General features: G+C 39.3%; 1 protein-coding gene across 1 annotated transcript in view; it reads right to left on the bottom strand.

Moving 5' to 3' along the window:
- CSMD1 (CUB and Sushi multiple domains 1) overlaps positions 1–21,789 on the bottom strand; it is a 1,163,462-nt gene that overhangs the window by 413,348 nt on the left and 728,325 nt on the right. Inside the window, exon 6 of the mRNA XM_061460659.1 lies at positions 18,877–18,989. Coding sequence (XP_061316643.1) covers positions 18,877–18,989 — 113 coding nt within the window. The remainder of the gene's footprint in view (positions 1–18,876; positions 18,990–21,789) is intronic.

Genomic DNA, 21,789 nt, shown 5'->3' with positions numbered 1-21,789 from the left:
TGATCTAATGTTTTAACTTTGTTGTTGCTGTTACAGTATCACAGTATGCTAGAGATTGGAAGGACCTCAAAAGATCATCTAGTCCAATCCCCCTGCCGGAGCAGGAACACCTAGATAAGGTTACACAGGAATGTGTCCAGGTGGGTTTTGAATGTCTCCAGGGAAGGAGACTCCACAACCTCCCTGGGCAGCCTGTTCCAGTGTTCTGTCACCCTCACTGAGAAGAAGTTTCTTCTCAAGTTTAAGTGGAACCTCTTGTGTTCCAGTTTGTACCCATTACCCCTTGTCCTATCATTGTTTGCCGCTGAGTAGAGCCTGGCTCCATCCTCGTGACACTCCCCCTTTATATATTTATATACACTAATAAGGTCACCCCTCAGTCTCCTCTTCTCTAAACTATGAGACCCAGCTCCCTCAGTCTTTCCGCATAAGGGAGATGCTCCACTCCCTTAATCATCTTAGTTGCCCTGCGCTGGACTCTCTCCAGCAGGTCCCTGTACTTCTTGAACTGAGGGGCCCAGAACTGGACACAATATTCCAGATGCGGTCTCACCAGGGCAGAGTAGAGGGGAAGGAGGACCTCTCTCGACCTACTAACCACCCCCCTTCTAATACACCCCACGATGCCATTGGCCTTCTTGGCCACAAGGGCACAGTGTTGGCTCATGGTCATCCTGTCATCCACTAGGACCCCCAGGTCCCTCTCCCCTACACTGCTCTCTAACAGGTCGTTCCCCAACCTATACTGGAACCTGGGGTTGTTCCTGCCCAGATGCAGGACTCTACACTTTCCCTTGTTATATTTCATCAAGTTATTCCCTGCCCAACTCTCCAGCCTGTCCAGGTCTCGCTGGATGGCAGCACAGCCTTCTGGCGTGTCAGCCACTCCTCCCAGCTTAGTGTCATCAGCAAACTTGCTGATAGTACACTCAATTCCCTCATCTAAATCATTGATGAATATATTAAATAATACCGGTCCCAGTACTGACCCTTGAGGCACTCCACTAGTTACAGGTCTCCAACTAGACTCCGCCCCATAGACTACAACTCTCTGGCTTCTCTCCTTCAACCAGTTCGCAGTCCACCTCACTACCTGATCATCCAGACCACACTTCCTCAATTTAGCTGTGAGGATGCTGTGGAAGGCTGTGTCAAATGCTTTGCTGAAGTCAAGGTAGACCACATCCACCGCTCTGCCATCATCCATCCACCGTGTTATTTCCTCATAAAAGGCTAAGAGATTGGTCAAACATGATTTCCCCTTGGTGAAGCCATGTTGACTGCCCCCCATAATGCTCTTATCCTTGATATGCCTTAAGATGGCACCAAGGATAAGGTGTTCCATCACTTTCCCAGGGATGGAGGTGAGGCTGACCGGTCTATAGTTACCCGGGTCCTCCTTCTTGCCCTTTTTGAAGACTGGAGTGACATTTGCTTTCCTCCAGTCCTCAGGCACCTCTCCCGTTTCCCAAGACTTGGTAAAGATGATGGAGAGTGGTCTAGCAATGACTTCCGCCAGTTCTCTCAGCACCCGTGGGTGCATCCCATCTGGACCCATGGATTTATGGATGTCCAGATTGCTCAACTGGTCTCTAACCCATTCCTCATCGACTAAGGCAAACCGCTCCGTTGACCTGACTTCATCTGAGGTCTCAGGGGTACAGGGCTCTTCAGGACTGCCTGCAGCAGAGTAGACAGAGACAAAGAAGGCATTCAGTAACTCTGCCATCTCTGTATCTTCTGTCACCAGGGCACCCATCCCTTTCATCAGTGGGCCTACATTGCCTCTGGTGTTAGTTTTATCTGCCATGTATTTGAAAAAGCTCTTTTTGCTGTCCTTGACCCCTCTTGCCAGTTTTAATTCTAAGGAGGCCTTAGTCATCCTAGCTGCCTTCCTACATCCTCTAGCAGCAGCCTTATATTCCTCCCAAGTGGCCAGCCCCTCCTTCCATGACCTGTAAACTCTCCTCTTCCACTTGAGCATACCCAGCAATTTCCTATTTAGCCATGCAGGTCTCCTGGCCCTCTTCCTTGACTTCCTACGCGTCGGGATGCTCCGATCTTGAGCTCAGAAAAAAGCAATCCTTGAATGCCAACCAACTATCTTGGGCCCCTTTACCTTCAAGCAGCCTTGCCCATGGGATTTCCCCTAGCAATTGCTTGAAAAGGCCAAAGTTTGCCCTGCTAAAGTCCAGGGTTGCAATTCTACTTGCTATTCTACTAGTCCTACCACACAAGATCCTGAATTCCACCATCTCATGGTCGCTGCAACCAAGGCAGCCCTCAACCCTTACTGCTTCGACCAGACCCTCCTTGTTGGTGAGGATGAGATCCAGCAGCGCTCTCCTCCTGGTTGGCTCATCCACCATTTGCGGGAGGAAGTTATCATCCATACACTGGAGGAACCTCCTGGACTGTGGCTGTGTTGCCGAGTGGTCCTTCCAGCAAACATCAGGGAAGTTAAAATCCCCCACGACGACCACGGCCTGTGACTGTGAGGCCGCTCTCAGCTGCCTGTAGAAGGCCTCGTCAACATCCTCACCCTGATCTGGTGGTCTGTAACAGACACCCACAACAGTATCCCCCACTGCCAGCCTGCCCCTTAATTCTCACCCACAGACTCTCAACTTGCTCGTCATCTGTCCCTGGACAGAACTCTGTGCATTGTAGTTGCTCCCGCACATAAAGAGCAACCCCACCACCCCTCCTGGCTGGCCTGTCTTTCCTGAAAAGGACATAGCCCTCCATGACTATATTCCAGTCATGTGAGCTGTCCCACCACGTCTCTGTAATTGCCACCAGATCATAGTCTCCTGACTTAACACAGGTTTCCAACTCCTCCTGCTTATTTCCCATGCTGCGCGCATTGGTGTACAGACATTCCAGGGAGCGAGCTGAGCACACCGATTTCACCCTAGGATTATAGGAGGCCTCCCAGTCCTCATCAATTCTGGAGTGCTGCCCCACTGGGGCAAGCCCAGCTACAACCCCATCCCCCTTCAAATCTAGTTTAAAGCTCTCCAAATGAGCCCTGCTAATTCGTGCCCCAGCATCCTTTTGCCTCTGTGAGACAAACCTTTCTCACTTGTCATTGTTCAGACTGGTGCCCTATAAAACCAGCCGTTATAAAAGAATCCAAAGCCCTGCCTGTAGCACCAGTCTCGAATCCAATCGTTTATGGACTGAATTTTCCCATTCCGTCCCACATCACCAGTGGAAGATGGAAGGAGTGAGGAGAAGATCACTTGAGCCCCAGACTCTTTCACCATCTGCCCCCAGGCCCTGTAGTCTTTCTTCATCCCTCTCAGACTGCGGGAAGCAGCTTCCCCCTCACCTGTCTGGAAGATGAGCAGCGGGTAGTAGTCTGTCGGGTGCACCAGGTTGGGGAGCGCCCTAGTGATATCCCTGATCCAGGCTCCAGGCAGACTACCCACTTCCCTGTTGTTGTTATTTTTAAGCAAATTACTATATTGCACATTGCAAGCATTACAATGTTTTCTTAGCTCAAAGAATACTCACAGAATAATTGATCTTCTCAAACTAATATATTGCAAGAGTGACCTGAATGATTTTTTTTTCCATTTTCAATCAACTATATAATGGTAGATTAGAAATACAGCAAAAAGAGGAGAAAATTACATTTTTCCCTACATACTTTTCAGTGAGTCCTTTACTACAATGAGATCTAAGTAACTTAATGAATGTTTATCATTATGGAGAAGATTTGGAGATGCACTGCTTGTGTTCAAACTGAATTGTGATATTTTATGACTTTAATAATCTATTAATCAGCATATTTTCAGTAGGAGTGAATCACACCCAAATATACATAGTCATCCTTTTCTTCTTCTTTGTCTCAGAGAACTGGGAATATAAAAAATGTTTATAAAAATCACATATTTCTAGGGTGGATTTCTAGAAATAATGCATCTTAAATACACCCTAAAAATGTCAAAATATTTTTTTTTTTTTTTTGAAAGTGAAAACAGACATTAGTACTATCAGCTTTATTTTGTGGAGCCATAAGGCACTTCAATATATTATGCCTTCTCTACATTCCTGCCTCTAGACAGTTCAGAAGGAAAATTTTCTCCATTTTATTCTGATCATATTTATTTCTACAGGAGAGTAACTCACAAAAGAATTGCTCTACTGCTGTTACTACTGCAAAAACATACACAGCAGTTCATTACAGAGGGATGGTTTCCTAGAATTCATACAACAATGAATGTTTTAGAATTATTTTTATTTTCCACAGTTTTGTTTCCCAGGATGGTTCTCTGAAACTGGCCAATCTCAGGTATACTCCCAATTGCTCAAGAAAATGAAATGTGAAGGCTTGCTTTTTCATGATAGTTTTAAACTGTTTTTAACAATTACGTAAGACTAAATAAAAGCATGAAAAAGTCTTACAAATATTCTCTGCCCATTCATATTTTAAAAAGATATATTTCACAGGTGCAAAGAGCTGTGCAAAGCACACAAAAATATACAAAATACGAATCCTGGCAGAATCTGCATCTTACCAACAGTAAACTCAGCTATTTAAATCTTGATCTTTGATAAATCTTTCATTTTCATTCTTCATGAGTCCATTTAGTTCCACTGGGTTTTTTTGTTTGATTTGAAGAAGAGAAAACAGTCTTTAAACAAATTATATATGCACCTTGAAAACAGAAAAAAACCTATCTGAAATCTACATAAAGCCTTGTCAGAATTTAATGTGTTTATAATTTTTCTCTGGCACTGGAAGATGTTTTTGCCTGAACCACTGATACCAAACAAGAGGAATTTGCAAATTAACCTATTTTTTTTTTTTTTAATATATACAAGTTCTTCAAGTATAATTTCAAGGGAAGTTATATATTTTTCTGCGACTTTTATTAACATGTTATGGGCTACTTCTTACTGTGGGTTATTACGTTCTTGTATTCCTCAGACCAATTACTTCTTATTTGAAGTTATATTTGAAAATACACTGAGAGAGGCCCTATAGAGTGCTGACAGCTCTGTTTCCTGTAAGATGCAGAGTTTCAGTTTTCTCAGAGTGTGTTGCCTGCTGGGACGATAAGGAAAAACTAATATGTCTGTCTTCCCTTCTGTCATCAGAAGAAAAATAAAATACTAAATAAAGACTAAATAAATAAATAAATAAATAAAGTTACATGTACTTCCTACACATCCATAAATTAACAGGTAGCAGGTAGTCTTTGGCACCAAGTATTTGCAGTCTTACTCTGGTTTTATACTTTTACTTAGGAGATACAAGATAGAAATTGGTAAGAAGAAAAATATGGAAAAGTGAAAAATTCCTTATCTGTAGGGAATAACTGAGAAATAAATCAATCTACAGAGAGCTTTGAGGAGTTATGATAAACTTTAAACATAAAAAAGGGAACTGCAAAGAAGAAAGATACCTTCTGCAATTCCACTGGGGGTAGATCAAGAACTTACAATCTCGATCTGTAGCAAGGGAAACTTTGGTTACACAAGGAAGTCTTTTTAACAGTAAGAGTGATGAAGCCCTGGAATAAATTACCCAGAGAAACTGTGGAATTTTAGTCATTGTAAGTTTTAAATAACATGTTAAATTAAGGTCTGAAAACTACAGTCAAATATATTTGGCTCCTCTATGATATAGGGTTAGATTACCAAGACCCATTTTAAACCTATTTTTTATTATTTTGTAATAATAACCCATAACCAGATGTAATTTGGCTGAGAAACAATAAGTGGCTATGATCATGGTAGTTTTTTCTAGGATTGCTAGCATATGAAATTAATTGATTACACCTACATTTAATTGCATGTGTGCAAACAGGTAAATGGTGTACAGTACACAAGTCATATTGAAGCCAGTTAAGATACCAGAATAGAAACATCTCAGTTAACACAGTGTTATGATTGATCTAATTTAGCCTTTTCTAGATCTAATATGTTTAGGCCTTGAGAATACCCTTATGTTACTCTAACACTGGCTGTTTGTTCCTAGAACATTCTTTGTAACAGTCCTCATCTTGGATGACATTAACATTTTTTTTCTTGCCAGTTTTTCTTCCTGCATGAAATAACCTGCAAGGCCTCTAATACTGGCTACCACCCAAAGCTGAAATATTCTGACATCATCTGCTGGCACTTCCTCAAGCTGCTTCTGGTGATGCTCTGCTGAGTTCAGCTCCTGGCTGCCTTTCACTGCAGATTTTTCCCAAGTACAGATATACAGATATTTGAAGGTCAAGAGGGACAGCATATTGCCCAGTACCTGGTGATGACATGTAGGGCCTCTCAGGTCTAGCCTGAAGACCAGTGTCACTTTAAGGAACGCATGTGAATGGTTTTGTCCTTTTGTTAATGTACAGGAAAAAAACAAACAAACCAAACCAAAACAAAACGTATGTTGCACATTGAGGGGAATAGAAGAGAAATATAACACTTTATAACACTCAGCTTTAGATATTTGGCAGAGTTCAGTAAGAAACAGTGATGTATTTGCAATAGTATTCATAGGATTATTATTTCATTATTGAAGGGAATTAGCAAATTTATCTCACTGCAGAGATCATCAATTTCTTTTTGCTTTAGTTTGATTGCTTAGATTTTCTTCAGGTTGAGCACTCCTGTTTTGAAACAAAGTATTTTCTTAATTCAGACTGCAGAGTCCAATTGAGTGCCCTGTTTGCTTTGCCCTAGTGCCTCACTCTTTCTGTGTTCTCCTCCAAAGACACAACTGCAGGACTACTACCATTTTTTGTCCCTGGAAGAAATAATCTACATTTCCACATTTGGCAATATCAATATTCTCTCCAGATTCTGCTTACGTATTAAAACTTTATTTCTAATTACTCAAGCCATGTGGGACCAGTAAATAGATCATTAGCTATCTTGAGGTTTTCTTCTGCCTCACTATGGTCTGTTGTACCACGAATTCTTTCTAAAAGTTTAGTATTTATGAGAATAGGAAAAAACAACCATTCTTAATCTTACCATTCACTTCATTTTGTGAAGGGAATTTTATAATAAATTCTTTGCTAAAACAAGGCCCCAGGCTCAATAACCTAGAAGGATCCTTTTAAACTCTAGTCTAAGCTGACTCGCTGAAATAATCCAACCTTCTGCTGCTTCTTGTATTCCCTGCCTGAAGGTTATTTAGTATAATACAATATCCCAATGTTTCTCTCACTATCAGCTTTCAAAATCTTCCTTACAAATCAGTATTAAAACTCCATAAAGCTCCACAGTGGGCATGGATGTTTTGACTGTATGGCTACCTGTAAAAGCTGTAAATTCATGATCAGTTGGCTTTCTTGTTCCATCAATCCAGCAAAGCAGTCCCTGTCACTATCAGACCTTCCACCTGCTCCCTGTGCTGGAAATCTCTGCATGCAGTACTAGTGAACAAATGATACAGCCCCAAGATAAATTGGTGTCACAATACATTTTTACACAAATCTTTCTCATTCCCTGTGTATAAGCTGACACAGGATCTGCAAGTTTAAAAAAAAGCACAGCCATTTGTTTTCCATTAACCTTCGCTATGTCACTTAGCTGGCCCCTTGCCCTGATGGATTGTCTTAGCTCCTTTGTGCTATCAATATATGATATATCATAATAAAACAAGTTCAGCAGGCATCAAGTCTTCAATGCCTGCAGATCTCCTCCACAGTTCTGGAAGTAGTATCAGCACAGTTTGCACTACAAATATAACTATCACAGAGCATACTAAATAGTAGTATGGAGGGATTGTCTCTAAAAGATAAATCGCAAAATGAGATCCACTTAGTTCCTGATCTGAAAACTAGTTCAAATACAGTCTTTCAACTATAGTGTCAAAAGCTGATTTATGGCTCTTCTCCATTAACATCTCCATAGTGCCACTCAGTGGGATGATCAAAATGTTCATCAGAAAATCCTATTCTCAAGTCAGTATTGTGACTGTGTTTTCAGGTTTTGTAGAAAAATTAGATGTGTTGTCTGGACAGAAAACATCTCTGAAACACAGCTCTTCCACTGATCATTTGACTGTTATTCATAACACAGATGAACTTAAATGAACTCTTCTCTTTCATTGTAGATAATGAAGAAACTTCAAGTGGGGTAAAACTCGACAGCCTGCTATTTGATGTCTCTAATTTCTTCCCATGTAAAAACTGACCACGTAAAGGTTTTCAATCAGTGCCAAATATAAAATAAGGGGTTTAACTGACACCGTGATTGCACGTAGGTTATACATATTTCCCTGAAACCTGTATACATTCAACCTTCCATACTCCATCACTTGTGTGTATTCTGTTATTTAAAATTCTCATGTCCAAATTCTGCTGTTCCCTCTCTGTATTGCTACAAGTTAGTTTAAAAATCAGTGAAACCTACAGTTTTGTCAACTTTTTCCAAATGCATATTTTTGCATTGGAAAATACAAAGTTCATTGATGATGCATCAGTGTCATAATAGAACAGCATAGAAAACAACCGGTTTAGAAGTTAGGCAGCCCTGGGAGAGTGATGCCTTCAAACAAGGACTGTGGAAGAGCCAGGCATTGAGGAAGCTTAATACAATTTTTGACAAAGAGTAGCTACCAAGTCTGGAAGAATGTTACTTACTTTCAAATATTCCAATTTCATCTTTTATTTGCAGAGAAGATAACTCCATGCCAAACAACTGTCAAAGAATTAATGGGTGTTACAAGATCAGCATCTGCTTAGTACTGACATCACAAAGGAGCTATGCCTGAGCCTTCTTAGCAACACAGAAACTTTATTAGACACTCAAGAAGGAAGTATTACCTGTGGCAACTTGGCTGAAAAAAAAGTACAAGCTTTCACTTTTACTGATCTGTTTGTACTGAGCTCTTTGTTTCTTCTGACAATGCCAAAAAAATCAAGGCCTCATAATAATATGCTCCTTTATGGTGGCTTAGTGCTAACACTTTTTAATAGAAAGCCTTCGTGTTAAGGAAAATCTGTATGTAATCTGAGTCTTTGTTAAACATGTCACTCTGTTGGCACTGAGAAATTCTACCTAAACTTTGTACTAAGTCTTGAGAGCTTTATCCTAGGGTCCAATTCTTCTATATTCTTGGTTAAGTGTAGTTAGAATAGAATCATAGAGTCATAGATTAATTAGTTCTTTTAGATACATGCATTTTCCTTTTGTCATTCTAAGTCAACTTCTGGGCTTTGCTTCAGATTTTGAGAAAACAGAAAGACTATCAATGACATCAAAATAGACAAGATGGCCAACCTCAGGAATGCATGTTGCTTTTGAGATGGCAGTTTTAATAATAAATCCAAAGATTATTTCTAATGTGAAAAACTGGAAAAGTTTCAAATCTCTACAAATGGGAGGAACACATATAGTTTTATCTTAACGATCTGCTGTTCATTATATATTAGCCAAATTAATTATGAATGTTAAAGAGACATCACAGGAGCAGCTACTTTAAGCAGCTGGCTCCTAGAGGATGTACATGTCACATTCATAAGGAAACAGTCTGAATGCTTTCTCATGCTCTTCCCTTACAACAAGGTATAGACTATTACTAAGCTAATAAATGGTATGTTCTAATTTTAGTACAGGGAAAAAAGTGTACATTAAAAAAAAAAAACAAAAAAAAAAAAAAAGCTTTTTCCAGAAAGGATAAATATATATTAAATGCACTGGAAGACAAGATGTCAAATATTTATTTTCTTATCATAGTGTTTTTTTTCTTTTGTTTTTGCTTTTGTTTGTTTTTTTTTATTAATCTCCTTTTTTGACCAAACAACATAAATTTAAAAATGAGAAAATACAGGCCAGCGCTTAATGCTGTTGGGTATTTTATATTCTTAGATGCCAATGTAAAATTGTCCTGATTTTGGCTGGGATAGAGTTAACTTGCTTCCTAGTAGTTGGTGTTTTGGCTTTAGCCTGAAAACAGTGCTGATATTTTAGTTGTTGCTAAGTAATGCTCAGCCCAATCAAGGGCTTTCTCAGTCTCGTGCTCTGACAGTGAGGATGGGCATGAAAAGCCAGAAGGGAGCAGAGACAGGACAGCTGACCCACACTAGCCAAAGGGGTATTGCATATCACAGCAAATCATGCCCAGTATGTAAACTGGGGGGAGTTAACCGGAAGACCCAGATCGCTGCTTGGGTTGGGCTGGGTATAGGTCAGCAGGCGGTGGGCAACTGCACTGGGCATCACTGCTGGTGTTGGGGCTTTTTTCTTCTTCTTTTTTTTTTTTTTCCCTTTCCCCTTTTACTTTTATATCTTTCCTGTTGTTATTTCCCTTATCATTATTATTACTAGTATTATATTGTGCTTTAGATATTAAACTGTTCTTATCTCAACTTATGCAGTTTACATTCTTTCAATTCTCTTCCCCATCCCACCTGGGATAATGAGTGAACGGCTGTGTGGTGCTGAGTTACTGGCTGGGTTTAAACCACGACAAAAATACATTAAGACAAAGATACGTTAAAGGACTCAGGTTTTGACAGAGACTGAAAATCAGACTGGAAAGGATGGTTAAAGTGAATTCCCAAAACAGGAGCTATTCCCAATCAACGGTTACTTATGAAGTTTACGCCAAAATAATATTTTTTTGATAGCTCATAAACAGTCTCTGAGAACTTATCATGTTGTAGACTTGTGCAGATTTTACCACACAGCTAAGTGTCCTTGAAATGTAAATCAATTATACCAAACAAAAACTCTGGGAAAACTGCTTCATGCACCCAAATCTAAACAAGTCAAAATAAAAGACTCTCAAAATAAATGATTTGCAAATTGTATGATAGGATGTGGGGAAACCTGCAATTACAGTATGAAAGTGAGGAAAAACAATATGAAAGAATAAAAAACAAACGAAGAAACAAGATAAATGAACAACCGAAGTCTACCTACAGCAGCCATGACAGGTGTACAGAGTTAAGAACAATGATTTATGCCCCTAAGATATGTCATGTAGTTTAACATGACTTAGCTAATTCATTTTATAAGGGTTAGCAGTAGGAAAAAATACAAATACATGGGGAAAAAGTTAAATGTAGTTTTAGCAGTGCAGTGTTAGTTAAATATCTTAAGACAGCTAGAATGAAGTAAGTGGTCACTGGATGCTTCAAACAGCACTAACAATAAAAATGCAGTAGCTGGTGAAAATTTCTTCCAACGAGAGAGTTAAAGACCTCAACCTCATTAGATTATCTAGGAAACTAGGAGATGACTTGGCGCTTCAAAAGGGGAATTTTAAGGTTAACAAAAAGCATTTTACTCTGTTGAGGGAAATCATAAGGTCACTATTGGACATAGAAAGCTCAAACAAGACTAATACAAGTAAGAAGACAGGGCTACATAATTTAACAGTGGTCATGATAACCACAGAAGAGAATGATCAAGAGAGATGATGGATTATCTACTCATTGATTTCTCCATATCGACTGGATTACTTTCTAAAAAAATAGCAAGGACAGGCAGCCTGGGAAGAATACAGGGATGTTGTCAGAGAAGCTAGGGACCAGGTTCGGAAAGCTAAGGCCCAGTTAGAATTAAACTTGGATAGGGATGTTAAGGATAACAGGAAGGGATTCTATAGGTATGTGGCAAATAAAAGACACACTAGGGACAATGAAGGCTCTCTCCTGAAGCTATCAGGAGAACTGACTACCGTGGATTTGGAGAAGGCTGAGGTTCTGAATGACTTCTTTGCCTCAGTCTTCACTGGCAAAGGCTCTGACTACACCACCCAAGTCTTGGAAGGCAGATGCAGGGACTGTGAGAATGAAGACCTTGCGCCCACTGTAGGAGAGGATCTAGTTCAAGACCATCATAACAACCTGAACACACACAAGCACATGGGACCTGATGAAATCCATACGCGGGTCCTGAAGGAACTGGCAAATGAAATTGCTAAGCCACTGGCCACCATATTTGAAAAATCATGGCAGTCAGGTGAAGTTTCCCATGACCGGAAAAAGAGAAATAAAACCCCCACTTTCAAGAACGGGAAAATGGATGACCCTGGGAATTACAGACCAGTCAGTCTCACCTCCATGCCTGGCGAAATCTTGGAGCAGATTCTCCTGGAAGGCATGCTAAGGCACATGAAAATCAACAAGGTGCTTGGTGACAGCCAGCATGGCTTCACTAAGGGGAAATCCTGCCTGACCAATTTGGTGGCCTTCTATGATGGGGCTACAGAACTGATGGACAGGGGTAGAGCAGTTGATGTCATCTACCTGGAATTGTGCCAAGCGTTCAACACTGTACCACACAACATCCTTGTCTCTAAATTGGAGAGACATCAATTCGATGGATGGACCACTCGGTGGATAAAGAACTGGCTGGATGGCCACACACAAAGCGTTGTGGTCAATGGCTCAATGTGCTGTCCCTCAGGGATCGGTGTTGGGACCAGTGTTGTTCAACATCTTTGTCGCTGACATGGACAGTGGGCTTGAGTGCGCCCTCAGCAAGTTTGCTGATGACACCACACTGTGTGGTTCAGTTGATACCCTGGAGGGCAGGAATGCCATCCAGAGGGTCCTTGTCACACGTGTGAGGTGTCATGAACCTCATGAAGTTTAACCATGCCAAGTGCAAGGTCCTACACCTGGGTTGGAGCAATCCCAGGCACAGCTACAGGTTGGGCAGAGAAGAGATTCAGAGCAGCCCTGCAGAGAAGGACTTTGGGGTGTTGGTTGATGACAAAATGAACATGAGCCAGCTTCAGTGTGCGCTTGCAGCCCAGAAAGCCAACCATATCCTTTTTGCATCAAAAGGAGCATGACCAGCAGGTTGAAGGAGGTGATCCTGGCACTCTACTCTGCTCTTGTGAGACCTCACTTGAAGTATTGTGTGCAGTTCTGGTGTCCTCAACATGAAAAGGACATGGAACTGTTGGAACAAGTCCAGTGGATGATCAGGGGACTGAAGCACCTCCCGTATGAAGATAGGCTGAGAAAGTTGGGGCTGTTCAGCCTGGAGAAGAGAAGGCTGCGTGGAGACCCCACAGCAGCCTTCCAGTATCTGAAGGGGGCCTATAGGGATGCTGGGGAGGGACTCTTCATTAGAGACTGTAGTGACAAGACAAGGGGTAACGGGTTAAAACTTAAACAGGGGAAGTTTAAATCGGATATAAGGAGGAAATTCTTTGCTGTAAAGGTGGTGAGGTACTGGAATGGGCTGCCCAAGATGGTTATGAATGCTCCATCCCTGGTGGTGTTCAAGGTTGGACTGGAAAGAGCCTTGGGTGGCATGGTTTAGTGTGAGGTGTCCCTGCCCATAGCAGGGGGTTGGAACTAGATGATCCTAAGGTCCTTTCCAACCCTAACTATTCTATGATTCTATGATTCTAATTTAAACCCCTGATTGAAAGTACCATTCATCAAGGAAACACCACAGATTCTTTTTACTTTTTTCAAACGCCATTTCTAAAGTCTTGCAGAATGTGCAGGAAGAACAGATATGCATCTATAGACAGACTCACTGAATTACAAAAAATCATTGAAAGAACTACTTTACCTAGCAGTCCATTTTCCATTCTGTCACTCATGTTTTTCTATTAGTACATATTTATTTCAGCAGCCTCTATCATACTCATTGTTTGACTTCATTATTATCTGTTCATTAAATCTTGAATAATTCAAGATAGTCAAACACAACAGATAGGTAATTTCTGGTACATAATGATCAATAAACATAATACCTCCTTGAACCTCTCTGATAACTTGCTAAAAATAGCATACTTGATTTGAAACTCCCTACAACAGAGATCTGATTCTTAGTTAAAGCGAAATGCACCCATTAACACAGTTTTGCCTCGGAAACTTTCTTATTTTCTTCTCTTTCTAGGAATTCTCAAATAAATATTTAACTTGAGCGGAATAGTTTTAGTTAGCATAGAAAAAGTGTTGTGATTTTTTTTTTTTTTTCTTTTAAAATGAAAACCAAGTCAATAAAACAACCTTCTTCTATGTTCTGGAAATAAGCAAAAGCTAAACAAGCATAGTGTACATGCTCTAAATACACAAAAGAAGGGGATTTGTTATCACACCTTTTAAGTCATCCCGTGTACATTAATCAGCTTTGTTGCTGGGAAGCACTATGTTTTCATTTCATAGTGTGACTGTTAATGATACTTGTCCTCTGGGGAATTTATCCATTTATGAAGCACTAGCATAAGACAAAACATATGCTCTGCAACTCCCACTGAATATATGCAAAGAGCCTTTGCACATCAACATAGGTGAGGGGCAGAGGGATAAAAACAAAGAAGTTCACAGCTGAGTAATGCAACACCTTTAATTCTGTGACACCACTACCACCGAACAAGGCAGAACAAGAACTGAGTTCAATTATACCCACTATGGCCAATATATAGCAGGCATGAAGCAGAGAAGGCCAACCATGTCATTGCACTGTAATTTGTCCTGGTGGTTTTCCAGGGCCATTTAAACCAGGTCTCCTTTTGCCTACAAACTCTGAAACTATACAAAAAATTCTGCAAGTTCACTGGAAAATACCTATTTTTATTGTTGAAATCAAGATAAAAATCAAAACAATGTAAGGGGTGGGAATTAAAAAAAACAAAACAAAACACAACAACAACAACAAAACCACAAAACAAACCCACAAACCTTTCACACTTTATACCCATTCATTCTGGCCTAATGGAAGATGGAACAATAAATATGATTCAAGAGGAAATCCAAACACCCACAAGCTAGGTATACCTTCTATATGACATCGTTTTATTTATACATGCAGCTTTACAAGCATTTTAAAAATATATTTAGTTCATGCATTCAAGCATGTAATTCTAATATACTGCTTTAACTTGTTCATGTTAGTGACCTTGTTTTCTTAACCATGGTAAAAATCAGGGCATTAAGTATTGCAAAAATGCAAGGTAGAAAGATCTACATTTGCTGAACAAATAAATGAGCTATGCATAGTTTTACATCTAATTGGTAGTTACAATATTTTAATGAAATAAATTATAATAATTCTGATTTGTCTGTTCAGAAAGCAAATAAAGAAAAGAAAATTAAATTGGCTGTTTGCTAGTATTGGTTTCAGCTGACTGAAAAAGGCCTAGTTACAGCAATAATATACCTATGTTAACATGATAATAAATATGATGTAAATTTGGTACAAGTTGGAAAGAATTACTAAAGAGCATTTTGGGATTGCACAAGGCTGATTATGGAGTATTTAGGGGAATAAATCCATAATTCTATAGCAGGGAAAGGGATGGATTATGATGGTTTGGAGAGGAAATGGTATGTGCTAATATAGGAATAAAAGAATGAGAGGGACTAGTTGCATGCAAACCAGGGCTGGTCATTATGCTAGACAGATTGCCTGACCATGTAAACTGTGCTGTATCCTGGTTAAACTCAACTTCTAATGATTTTCCTGGATTGCGGATTCCATTCTCTGTGCATGTGTTTATATGGGGTCTGAGTGCAGCAGCTGGAGTCAGACCATGACCTGGAGAGCTGTGGGCCCATGCTGTGGTATCTTGAGTGCGTGGGCATGCAAGCAAACATGTGAGAGCTCCCAGAGATCCAGCCTGGTGAGTAGGTGAAGTAGCCTGGGAACTAGCAAGGTGGGAAGGCATGTGTATCTCAGAGGGTGAGGCACCTGGAGGAGGTGGCTACTGGAGGGGAGAGAAGGACCCAGCCAATTTCTGGGAAGACCATGTGGTCTGGCGGCTGACGTAAGACCCCTTGCATGTCTGTACTGTGCCTGTACGTAGGTCTGAGCACCAGCAACTGGAGTGGGTCTGCAGCTTCAGGAGCTCATAGGCTCAGGTGTCAGCAGCTGGGGAGACTGAGATCCAGGAGCTCGTACTGGGAAGACTGTCTCAGCCCAGCTGTGGGGGGACTCACACTGGCCATGTATTATTTCCCACTAACAGATCTCCGTACCAGAGAGGAAAGCCAGACAGGAGAAACAGGCTGAGGCCACGGGTGCTGTATGTACTCATACGAGTACTGTGTCTGTCAGTGTTAATCCATGTGGCCAAGTGTGAATAAAGTGTGATATATACATGCTCTGATGTGTGTGCCTACAGGGAATATAGCACTGTATTCCAGCATCTGTATGCAGAATACCCATATTCAACAGTGTATGCTGCTTCTTTCACGGTTGTTTTCTTTTTTTTCTGTTCCATATTCGTTTCTTGCTGTGGGTTTGTTGGGGTCTTTTTTGTTTTGGGTTTTGTTTTGGGTTTTGTTTTGGGTTTTTGCTCTTTGGGTTTTTTTTTTGGTAACAATCTCATGACTAGATACAAAAATGAACATGACTGGCTGTATGTTATTGTTATTAAATAATATTTTGGATTACTTTAAGGTAAATGTGATGAACTTCAACAAATGAAAAAATTTTTACTCTGTAGGAGCCAAGGGACTTGTTTTGAACTATAGCAGAATTTAGAGTCTCAAAAGAGTAAGTAACAATAGGTACTATTTAATTTTCAATTAGTTTGATGATTGCTACTTTTTGAAAGCGAAACTAAGCCTCAAGATTAAATCTCTCACTTGTAGAAACAGGCCAAAGTAGAACAGCAAAACCTGTCAATTTCATCTGCTTCTTTCAGCCATCTAAAACTGAGTTAAACCTGCTTAGCTGCAGTCTTCATCAGTTCATAACTCAAGTTCATTAAGAAATCACTTATTACATGCCCTTTCTACTACAAACCCAATTAAATTTAGTGTAACAGAACTGCTTCAAAATACAAAAAAATCAAAAGAAGCTTCTGTACTAACAAGGGGTCTGACACACATTAAATTGGCATCCTTATGCGTTTGCCCACATGATACAGACTGAGTAGGGCAAGAAACAGATGCTATCTGCAAGGGAAAGGAAAAGTTGAATAACTCTTGTACAACACACCGCAAGGAGAGATCATTACCTGTAGTGACTACCAGGACAGAATAATTCCAATCCTTCTTAACTTAATTCCGAGTGCAAGCAGAAGAGATGTGTGAGATCAAACCAAATAGCTCGATATAAAAAATATCAAAATATCAAAATGTATTTGTGTATTGGGTTTGTGTGGCAAGATTTTGGGAGCAGGGGGAGCTACAGGGATGGCTTCTGTGAAAAGCTGATAGGAGCTTCCTGTGTGTCCAACAGAACCAGTGCCAGTCAGCTCCAAGACTGACTTGCTGCTGGCCAAGGCTGAGCCCATCAAAGATGGGGGTATCGTCTCAGGGATAACATAGAGGGAGTGGAGGGGAAGAAAACACACAGCAGCAGCCAGGACAGAGGAGTGAGTATAGGTGAGAGAAACAGCCCTGAAGACATCCAGGTCAGAGAAGAAGGGGGAGGAGGTGCTCCTGGCACCAGAGCAGAGATTCCCCTGCAGTACACGGTAAAACTTTATCACACAAAAAACCCCAAAGACAAACACATTACTTTTTTTAAAGAACCAAGCAAACAATCAGAAAAAGACAGCATGGTCTGATTTTAAGGAACTATTGTTTTTAAGCAAGAAACCGAAGAAAACAGTCTAAAGTGCAGTAGGAAAGCAGAGTCCAGAATGCCCTAAGGATGTTGCCCAAGATCTAGATACCCTGGGAAATAGAAGAATCAAATTCTTGGGTTTTGGTCAGACTGGTTATGGGTACTTGTCTACTAGAAAAGTGCTCAGTGGTTACATCAGAAAGTCTATGTATTTACTTTAACTGCTTCAAAGACAGAATAGTTCAACTACATATCAATCCCAACGACATTTGAGCATTCTGCAATAGTCTAGTTTCAACTTTCAAAAATAACAGTTTATTAAAAATGAAAATCACATTAAATATAATCATTTAAACTACTTGGAACAGTTGCCCCTAAGGAAAATATTTCACAGAGATGTCAGTCACATAGCCTGTATCACAGGATTTGCCAGGAGGACAAATATCAGAATTGCGCCTGGATGCAGTCAGACATGAAAGGCATCCTATCACTGCCAGGTTTTCTGCCAGAAAATAAGGTAATATATTTCTTAACATTATTTTAGTTTTTGTCATGATAGGCTCAAATAACTATTTTACTTGAGAAAAGCACCTAAGATGGAAATAGCTGTCAAAGCTGTTGAATGTTATCAGAAATAAGCTTCTGAAAAACAAAACGGCTCCAGAGGTCCCTTCCAACCTCTGCTATTCTGGGCTTTGTCACACTAGTAGTCTTCCATCTGTAAATATAATTGTTACTTCTGCTTAAAATAAACCTCCAATTTATTACTTAGTTCTCAATAGCACTGGCATCGTCTTGTCTTCTTTTAAAGTTGTATATGTATAAATATATAAATATATAAATGTGTATGTATATGCATAAAGTTGTATATGTCCCTGCCCATGGCAGGGGGGTTGGAACTAGATGATATTAAGGTCCTTTCCGACCCTAACTATTCTATGATTCTATGATTCTATGTAAATCTGTGCAGGACCCTGAAATATTATTTGTGCTATACCAGGGATGAGTTAAATTTCCAAATTATGTATGTAGCTTCTGGATAAAAGTTAGATTTTGCATAATGGAGGAAGACAATGCTTAGACAGGGGCATGCCTTTGTGTGGAAATTACTTTCTACAAGCTGCATTCCAGGCATATTTTTAAAGCAAAGATCAGACTGATTGCAAAACAACTTACTATAGAAAAAGTGAGCAAGCAAACACAGAGCGAACTGCAACATGAAGCACAACTACCTTTATCAAAAGTAAATCTTTAGATATGCCTCATCTCACAGTTATAACAGCTACTCATTGTAAAAACAGTAATAGTATGACTCAACTTTTTACTATATTCCTGATATTTAAACATAAATTTCAAATTTCACCACCACTTTAGTGACACTTAACAGTAAAGGTCTTTTTTGCTGCACTTTCATATATTTCCTACCTTGGAACTGAGCATTAAACCCCTTTCGTCGATGGTTGCTGTCAGACGTAAAATGGAGTCGTAACCAGTTCTTACTGCTGATAACAGGAGAAGGTAGGTTCATACCAGTCAACCTGGAAAATGGAAAAGAAAACCTGGTATAAACCATGGAAAATTCATTTACTACTTAAAAGAAAAAAAATAAAAACTAACCAAAAAAAAAAAGCTAAAACATACTGCTGTACTGTTTACAATGTATTTGACAACAGTGATTCATTGTCATCTTATCTTAATCTATTACTGGTTAATTTAGTATTAGCCTGGGAGAAATGTCTGCTTGTTTTCCATTACAGCTATTTATTTTGCAGTCAAAACTTCTATGTTCCAACCTACTGTTTTTTGAATTAAGGAAGAAAAGCAGTCTTGTGAGTGCATGTGTTTGTGTATGTGTAGATGTATCCATGCATGTAACAAAACCCCCCTCAAAAAAGAAATTTCATAATTGAATAATTTCCCATTATTCAATTGTGGCAAAATTTCATCACCTGACTCCCTACTGTGTCAGTTACCTGGCAGGAAAATAAAGCTCTGGTATTAAGAAAGGATAAAATAAGGGTTACAGGCACTAATTAATGCTATGCTCAGGTGGTGAGTTGCTGGTACGTAACTAACCTGCTAGAGCTGTGTTTTAAAAACTCCTTAGATCAGACACTCTAAATATTTCTAACTACAAACCAGCATTTACTGTTTAAAAGCTACACAGAATTTGGGTTTACCTGTAGAAACAACTGTGATATACTGACAAGACAAAATAAAACCATATGTGAAATACAAAAAATACGTAATTTGCTAGTACCTCTCAGTTATTGACACAATGTATGTTGCATCTGAAAGTTTTTACTATATATAGGCTTCAACCCATATCACTGAACTGAAAACTTATTTGTCCAAGTGCATATACTTTTCTCATAGAAATACCACTTTGGGGGTTGGTTTTCTTTTTTAAAATGAAATATAAATGTAGTAACATTCTATCTGGTACATCCAGAGTTTGCAAAACTCCTGGCTGAAATATTTAATTATAGATGAATTCAATGCTACATTAATAAAAGAGTAAATTAACATCATTATAAAAGCACATTCAAAGCACGTCTTTCATTAGTTACATTTCTAATAAACAGCTATTTCCCAGACACACAATGCACAAATATTTTCAGTTCTATGTGAACTCTACAAGGTGCATCTAAATAGTCTCAAATCTTCCCATTATACTATGACAGATAATGATAATGTGATCTTGACAGTGAGAGAGTATTTAAAGTAACCTATTTTATCAGAGCTCTAATTTAGCTATATGATTTCTATGCTACTGCATACTAGGCATTAATATATTCTTTATCAGCAATGTTGTTTGTGTTTTAATTGAAGAAAGTGAGAAAGTGAAATGCAACTTAATGGCTAATTTAGTTTTTAAGGCTGGCTGAAACTCTTCTCCCCATGACTGACTAGTGCTCTATCTTTCCCATAAACACTGAAAGCACTAGTCTAAAATACAGGGTCCCAATAGGACTTGTGAATGTGATCACCTCTTATGAGGTGTTCAGGAAACACATAAAAGGCAGAACTTAATCATGCCCTTATATTGCTCTGAAAGCAAAGGTTAAACCCAAGAAAGTTGTCTCTACTTCAAGTGGAGATATTAATTCTAAAATCAGATTAAGACTTCCAACTCCTTTATATCACACGAATTATTCGGATGAGGTAAAAAACCACATTTCTTGATATCAAAGTCCTCTTTAGAAGCTTTCATCCCTTGATTTTATTGATGCTTTCTAAATGCATTCTAAAAAGAATATTGAAAGTCTTTCTCATTTCTTTTTTAACTGAAGGCATTTATTGTTTGGGGAGTAATACAGAATAAATCAATTTCTTCAGTTAAGTTTGAGTTCTGCCTCTGAAAAGGATAATGCTTTTCTGAAACTGATTTTAAGGTCTAGCATGTTATAGCCTTATTTGGACAGAAGAAATGATACCTAATATAAATGACATTAATCAGTTTTTCATACACACACACACATACTCATGTATATATAATGTTATTTGGGCATTTTCTGAAATACTCGGTTTGATTTGCAGAAATGTTGAGTGTTCATCTCCAGTACTGACGCCAGCCAAGCCCTTAGCTTCTAACATCAGGGAGTTAATATTGTTTGTCGCTTGGACAAGTGACAAGATTGAATGATCTGTGCTAAACAGCATTTGAAGCCATGCACTGAATGGGGAGTAAAGGAAACATGAAACAGCTGTTCATCCACTGATTATCTATCATTTAGTGACCTGTTAAAGAGCAATCCCACGGAAAAAAACAGACAAACAAAAATAACATAATTTTTCAAATAACATCATATAATGATGCATCTGCCTCAGGACTTAGAATGAAGATTGCACAGGGAACCTCAAATCTCTCATTTCTGCGTACTAGATGTTTCACTGTGCTCTGTGGAATAAGGCAGGCTTCCAGGGAATTCCTGGTGCCTCTTATGGCATCATAAAGAACTAAAGGGCCAAGTTTTGAGAGCTGTATGGGTATATTAGTACCATACTACGCCTCTGCTGATAACCAACTCTTCTCACAAGAAATAATGAGAAATAATTAAACCATCTCCGCTATTCTCCTTCTAGATCTGAAGGCAGCCAGGCGGTAGCAGCATCAGAGACAGCAGTAGAAGCTCTCTTACTGTTGATTATTTGGAGGAATAAACTTTTTTTATATTTTACTACTTCAAGTGTTGCTTTAATTTTGATTCTTATTCCATAATTTCCTTACACACATACTAATCCACTGTTTATACAAGTAATAAGGCATTCTGCTTTCATGCAGTCTTGAAGGAGCAATGTTTTCCTTATATATCGTACATCAAATACAGAAGTAGA

This window comes from Pezoporus flaviventris, unplaced genomic scaffold, assembly GCF_033815535.1.
Source record: "Pezoporus flaviventris isolate CSIRO_AGI_PZ_B2104156 unplaced genomic scaffold, CSIRO_AGI_Pfla_v1 ptg000031l, whole genome shotgun sequence".
NCBI classification, from domain to species: domain Eukaryota; kingdom Metazoa; phylum Chordata; class Aves; order Psittaciformes; family Psittacidae; genus Pezoporus; species Pezoporus flaviventris.
Note: the sequence above shows the minus strand (reverse complement) of the source record. Positions and strands in the feature narration are given on the sequence as shown.